This window comes from Nannobrachium achirus (genome assembly GCF_963921795.1).
Source record: "Nannobrachium achirus genome assembly, chromosome: 18".
NCBI classification, from domain to species: Eukaryota; Metazoa; Chordata; class Actinopteri; order Myctophiformes; family Myctophidae; genus Nannobrachium; species Nannobrachium achirus.
This window is the reverse complement of record NC_137825.1, coordinates 36,653,000-36,660,499: the sequence shown is the minus strand read 5'-3', so window position 1 is coordinate 36,660,499 and position 7,500 is coordinate 36,653,000. Positions and strand designations below refer to the sequence as shown.

At 47.9% G+C, this 7,500-nt stretch overlaps 1 protein-coding gene across 3 annotated transcripts in view; it reads right to left on the bottom strand.

The window, feature by feature from the left end:
- The window catches only part of rbfox3a (RNA binding fox-1 homolog 3a), a gene marked incomplete at both ends in the record, with an annotated part of 330,498 nt that overhangs the window by 78,622 nt on the left and 244,376 nt on the right, over positions 1–7,500 (bottom strand). For all 3 annotated transcript variants that reach the window (XM_080748006.1, XM_080748005.1, XM_080748004.1), the window contains one exon: positions 1,559–1,807. In XM_080748006.1, the coding sequence (XP_080604132.1) occupies positions 1,559–1,807 (249 nt within the window). The remainder of the gene's footprint in view (positions 1–1,558; positions 1,808–7,500) is intronic.

The window sequence follows — 7,500 nt, the reverse complement described above, 5'->3', positions numbered from 1 at the left end:
AAAATACAAAAAGTTAAAATGTCTTGCCATAAAAGACAGTGCCTTAGTTGCTCATCTACAGTATGTCAAATAAGGGTCATTCTCAACGAGCCTCGTTAACCCAACACAGCTGGCTGGCAATCTAGTATTGCATTCACCGTGATCACCGTGATCACTTAAATTCTCCTGATTCTAATCCAAGCAAGTTGGAGAAAAAAATCGTGGATTTTACTTTGAGATGACAACAGCTACAAAGGTAGAAGTACCTATATTCTGATCTATGATGAATTATTCCAGTGGCACTGTATCCAAGACGTTTAAAAAAAACTTTTTTAAAGGTCTTTTGAGATGCCAGCTCTGTCTCTTCTCCTCGGTGTGTGTGTGTGTGTGTGTGTGTGTGTCTGTGTGTAACGGGAGGGGGGAGAATTAAGTGGCTGTGTTGCAGACCACGTCTTCTACCGAGAGAATGCACTTCTGATCAGTGAACAGGGCTGTTAATAGCAAATAATTATCTTTATAGAAAATACATTTTATTGTATGATTTTACATAGAAGCAAGTCCATTTTCTTTCACATATTTATTATCTTTTATTTATTTATTCTGTAAATATTTTTCATTACAATTGGGTCTGTGGGGAGGGGGGGCTGAGCAGGGGCTAAGCCTCCACCAGAGGGGGCTAGAGCGCCCCCTAGCCCCCCCCTGGCGCCGTCATTGGATCCGCATGAAGCTTGAAACGTGGCGTGAAGCGACATGCTTTGAGTTTATAGATCTGCTACTGGAATACTGAAAAGAAACAGTTTTGGACATAATTCTTGAAACGTGTGTGTGTGTGTGTAATCCAGATGTGCACAGGAGTAGTACAGTATACCCATACTCAAGCATACATACTCATCTTTTACTTCTACTCCACTACATCTCAAGAGACAACATTGTACTTTTTACTCCACTACAATTATCTGAAAGCTTTAGTTACTACTTGCTATGTAGATTTTTTTTTTTTTTTAAGATTTGTTTTTGGGCTTTTTTTTTGCCTTTATTGGATAGGACAGTAGACTGATAGGAAATGGGGGAGAGACAGGGAGTGACATGCTGCAAAGGTCGCCCGGATCGGGAATCGAACCGGCAACGCCGACAGGCATTGATGCCGAAATGGCAATGCCTATATGGTATGCGCCTGGTCCACTAGGCCACCAGGCGCCCCTTGCTATGTAGATTTGATTATTGTTACAAAACATACATTAACCACTTCAGCCCTATGAGTATATACCTTTCAGCCATTTGAGAATAGCCGATCTACAACCTCACAATGTGAGCTATTCTCAAAAGATTTTATACGTTTGAAGACTTGAAATGGGACATTGTGCATAAAGAGTACTTTCTAATGCTGGTACTTTGAGTACATTTTGATACCAATACTTTTGTACTTTTATATTTAAAATGAATTCTGGAATTTCACTCGTAGCAGAGTCTACAATATCGTATTGATACTTTTATTTAAGTAAAAAACGTAGAACTTATTCCACCACTGGAGGTGTTATGGTGTACCCACACAGTGCACTCCAGGCCCGGGGTGACTCACCGTTACTGTGGTGGCGGTGAGGGTGGGCGTGGTGTTGTCGCTCCCGGGCTGCTCGCTCTGCGTGTGTGTGGGCGTGTAGAGCGCCAGCGCGTGCTCGGCCACCGTGCTCTGGCCCGTGTAGTCGGCCGGCGGGTGGGGGTGGGGCGCGGCGTACTCGGCGGGGATCCCGTTCTGCGGCGGCGGAGGGTACTGGGTGGGGGGGTAGGGCTGGGCCATGGCTTCAGGGGGGGCTGGGGCCTCTTGGTTACCCTGCGGAGGGAGAGAGGGGAGACAACAGGTTAGCTTAAGAGCTCTAAACTAGTGTTTTCTTTCTGTTATTGCGGGGACAGGTTTCGCTGAAAGTTTCTGCGAAAGCCTTCCACACAATAGAGAGAGAGAGAGAGAGAAGGGGACAGAAAAGGAGGGAAAGAGAGAGAGAGAGTGAGAGAGATGTGACAACAAGTTAGCATTACGTGGGCTAGCTTAGGGCTCTATAGCACTGGTTCCATGTGTGGGTCACGGACACATTTTTATGGGTCCCTTAGTTTTTTTTTGTTTCCTTCACCTTGTTTTAAAATTCCCAAAAAAGCTCACAATGCGGCGCGAGGCGACACGTTGTGAGCTCGTAGATCTGCTATTTTCACTAGTTTGGGTCTAATGTTTCTTCTGAGTCTTGACCTGAAAAGTTTGGGAACCATATTGTCTTTTCTGTTTTCTGTTTTCTTTCGCCGAAAGCCTTCGCCACAATAGAGAGGTAGAAGGCTACAGAGAGTGGAAGGAAAAGAAAGAGAGAGAGACGTGACAACAGGTTAGCTCGCGCGAGCTCGCGTGAGCTCACACTTGCGGTTATTGTTTCAGACAACGTGCGGACGCGGCGAGGGATTGAGTTTGAAAGAGGAGATGAGTATAAGTAGAGATATGAGGGCGCGAGAGAGGGAGTGAGAGAGAAGGGCGAAAAAGAGAGGTGACAGGGGAAACGCTGTGTGACAACAGGGAGAAGAAGAGGGGAAGGAAAAGAAGGGAGACAAGAAGGAGGCGAGTCAGTTAACCTGTCTATTTCAATTGAGTTGAATTAACACCCGCGGTTCAGCCATAAAAATCTCACCGGTGCCCAAGAATGGGAGATGACACTTGCAATCATCAAGCTGCCTGTCTATCCCTCAATAAAATGCCAGGAGAGACACTCACAATCTAATAAGAACATACCTGAAACCTGTGTGTGTGTGTGTGTGTGTGTGTGTGTGTGTGTGTGTGCGTGCGTGCGTGCGTGCGTGCGTGCATGCGTGCGTGCGTGCGTGCGTGCGTGCGTGTGTGCGTGTTGTCATCCGGGTATCCTCCAAGCACTGAGAGAAGTTTATCAGCTTTATTTGTGACTCTTTGATAGCGGCGAGACCCTCGCTCCCCGCACACACTCTCGCGTGCACGCGATGGACACAGCGATGCACTCAAACACACACCATGCACGCCAACGGGGAAATACAACATGTACAACCACAAGATGGCAACGTAAACCGATGCCTTGTAAGAGTTGAGCCAAAGATCAATTAAATGATACAGCTTACATACATTATTATAAACCTGTGTCCAAAACAAACAATCCCTCAACTTTTACTCTCTCTCTCTGTCTCTCTCTCTCAATCAGGGACTTGCAGAGAATGTTAGAGAGGCAGGGGCTGACATTTCTAAAAGGGCCTTTTGGTGAAAAGATCGAAAATAGCAGACCTCCAAGCTCGGAGGTCGGACTAATCAACAGAGAGGACAATTCGTTCAACATAAGATGCTGCATTCAAGTTCAGGGGAGTTTGGACAAGGCAATTCTCTTGAATGCTGCCTTGCCTTCAGGTATGGCATGGAAAGAGAGCATCTGCATTTCTTTCACCATAGTCAAAGCTGCATCCATGGTCTGGAGGGGGCACTTTTTTACACACGGATAAAAGGGCAGGGGCTCAAGCCCCCTTTGAAATCTATGTGTGCACGTGCCTGCTCTCAATCGTTTGTTATTGGCCTGTGAGTCTTTGGTGCTCCTTGCTCTCCATTAAAAGGGGAATGAGTTTCCCTATATGTCCTCTTAGCCTGCACCTCTTCTCCTCTGCCTCCGTCTATTCTCTCATTCCTGCCGTATCCTCTCTCCAATTTGCGTGCTTGTCAGATAATCATTTCCTCCGACCAATGATGATGAATTCATCCGACACATTAGCGCTCCCGTGTCCCCCCCGCCCCCTCCTCCCCCCCGCCTCCGCAGTATTCCGAAACTCTTAGAGGAGGGAAAAAAGAAAAGCGCCTTTAAAAATTCAAAATCAATCACTGCAACTTTTTAAAGTCGACAGTTCGTGACCTTAGCCATTTCCAAAGGTTTTCTCCGATCAATAGCGGTATTGAAGCCTTTGCTATTCTTATGCATGGAGATTGATGATGTGGAGGGGGCGGAACAAAGTGGTTTGCCGATGGCTCGCACCGGCGACGCCGCTTCCCGGCCGCGCAGGGACCACCCGGGCTACGCGGCGTCGCTACGCTCAATTAGGATTTACTACAGGCCGTCACGTCAGACGCAACACAATCAAAAGGGAGCAAACAGCATGCACAGGGTTATCAATAATGAAACAGGACAGAGCTGGGTACTTGTTTTAGTTTGGACACAAGCTATTGCTTTCCCATGAATTCAACCCCTCCTACGCATCTATATGTCTACCGTCGGGCCGCTTTTGACAGCTCTGTGGGGGACTACTACCCGAGTCTTTCTTTTTTACCCTGCTCCTGACACTGTCTTTTCCTTGTAATCACTTTCACATATCGTCACTGTCGGGCAGAAACCTCGTATCTCCCAAGTTTCAAATTTGTACATTTTTTCGCAAAGTAAAGACCTGCTTCATCATACAAGGCCGTCGCACAAAACAAGTGAAAACAGCAGATCAGCAAGCACACAACGCCTCGCGGTGCGAGGCGTTGTGTACTTGTAGATCGGCTGTTTTCACTTGTTTAAATCATTTTTAAAATGATATATACAAAACAAACGGTTTTGGACATAACGGTACAAGGTTTCCACCCGACAACGACGATATATATTTCTTTAAGCTTACATTGTATGGTATTGTTCATGCAAGGAGCTTCCTCTGTTGTGATCATCCAGAATGGACTGTGAATCTGCAGCCTGCGGCAAAGAGCTGCCTCACTAAAACATGCAGGGCCTCATCGATATGCCTCCCCGCTTCGCAAGCATCGATAAAGGCCCGAACTGATATATGGCCTTACCTAGTCAATGCACACCTATCTCACACACACACGCACGCACACGCACACGAACACGCACACACACACACACACACATGCACACACACACCCCAACGCATAGAGATACGATGCACAACATGCACGGAATGGGGGACGGATTAAATAATGGCACCGACCTGTGTTAAGTGAGAGAGCTGCGGAGAAAATGGCTCACCTGGAAGTTTTCCTTTTAATACTACTAAATCAACGCCCACACACGTCTACGCGCACGTGCACACACACACACACACACACAAAGTCGCACACGGGCACGCACACACACATGCGCACACACAAACACACACAGGCAAATTCACATGCTGGGAGGGAAAAAGGTTTTCCTCTGCTGGGGTTTGAGGGAGAAAAGAGAGAAAGAAAGAGAAGCGAGCGAGAGAGGGAGAGAGAGAGACAGAGAGAGAGAGAGAGAGAGAGAGAGAGAGAGAGAGAGAGAGAGGAAGAGAGAGAGAGCGAGTTGGAGTCATTGAACTTCCGTCATCCATCAAAGTGACTGAGGCACTGACACGCCGAGACATCCCCAGATCCTTGTCGACAAATTGCGCTGGTAAATGATTTCTCCTATCAGCTAAATCATACTATCCACACCTCCCCACCATCCCTCTATCTATCTCTCTGCATCATCCCTCCATCTCTCTCTCTCTCTCTCTCTCTCTCTCTCACACACACAGTCTCTCCGTCAGTGATCTGCAGTCTCCATCTCCTCCTCATTGAGTTTATTTCCCTACAGATCAGCGGAGCGTCGTGCCGTCCTGATGGACTCTGGCACCGCGTTGCACACGCGTGTGCTTTAATACCGCCGCGTGCGTTCACTTAACCACACACTGGCGCGCACTCACTACAGGTCTTCAACTCTTTCTCTCTGCCTCTCTCTCTCTCTCTCTCACGCTCAGTCTAGTTTATTTTAAAACGAAAATAACTAAAATAGATAGTTGGAGAGGATTATACCAAAACATAACACGAGTACTCTGCCAGAAGATTCAACTTAGTCTTCTCTCGGCTAAGGGTTTGTGGGACTGAAAAAAAAAAAAAAAAGTGAAAAAGAGAAGAAAAAAACTAAAGTAAACACTGTCCATTCCTTGCAGGGTAATTAAAAAGCACGGACATAAGCACGGCCGGACACGGACACGCACACGCGCACACACACACACATACGCGCACACACGCACACACACCCAGCGTTGCACAGTGGGTGTGTGTCTGATATCGATTCCCTTCTCTGCAGCTGGTTTCCTTAGCCTGGGGCCTCTCTCCACCCCTACTGCCCATTACCCTGCTCTCTGCTGGGCCCACAGCCTCTCCCCTGGATGCTCCTACATGGCTGTGTGTGTGTGAGCGTGTGTGTAGTGTGTGTGTGTGTGTAGCAGTAATACATTGTAATGATCTGGGAGTGGGAGGAGGAGGGCGGGGGAGGCTGATATGTGATACAGCGATGCATGTGGGAGCGGGGGTTGTTCTCCAGATGAGACCAGGAATACATCTGTGCACACCAGATCACAACAATAACACAGGCACGCACGCACACACACACGTACGTGCACACAACGCACAGGCACTTGGGAGGTGTGCACATTACGACCATTGACGGAGAACCGACGGTGGGAGTTCTGTCATCCCGAGTGTGCGTTTGCCCGTTTGTGAATGTGTGTGTGTGTGTGTGTGTGTGTGTGTGTGTGTGTGTGTGTGTGTGTGTGTGTGTGTGTGTGTGTCTGTGTGCGTGTGTGTGTGTGTGGGACGCTTTGTTTGACAAACAGCGGCAGGGTCCCCTGCACTGCACGGGGAGCGGCCCCTGACGCCTCATATCAACACAGCTTTATTGTTCCTGGCTGACAGAGACAACTAATGAAGGTTGGGACCGAGAGCCACGGCTACGCCGAGGTCAATCAACCTGGGGACCCTGTACACCGCCGTTATTACACACACACACGCGCACGCACAAACACACACGCATGCGAGCGGACGTGCACATACGCATGCGCAAACAGACAACATCATTACCCAGAGGGAAGTTTTGCACACAAACTCAAACACAAAAGGCCCCACATGGGCCTAGTAAAACAGATGCACGCACGCTCACGCACGCACGCACGCACGCACGCACAGCACACACACACACACACACACACACACACACACACACACACACACACACACACACACACACACACACACACACACACACACACACACACACACACACACACACACACACACACACACACACACACACACACACACACACACAGACAGACAGACAGACAGACAGACAGACAGGCATCCTTGTACTGCTACTGACACTGTACTTGGGAAGACTTTCTGCCTGACTGACATTGACTACCTTCACTCCCTCAGCTCCAACCCATGTCATGTTACTCTATAATTCTAATACTAATGCTAGATCTGACCATAAAACAACGAAAAACGTGCACCAGGCAAAATGTACTCCCTTTCCCTAATTGTCCTCATCTTTCTGTCCCCATGAGGACACTTGGTTTTGACAAAGATAGCAGTGCAAGTACACACACACACACAAATACACACATGCACATGCACACACACATACAGTACATACACACATACACACACACACACACACACACACACACACACACACACACACACACACACAAATATGCACAAGCACACACACGCACGCACGCACACATACTGTACATACACAC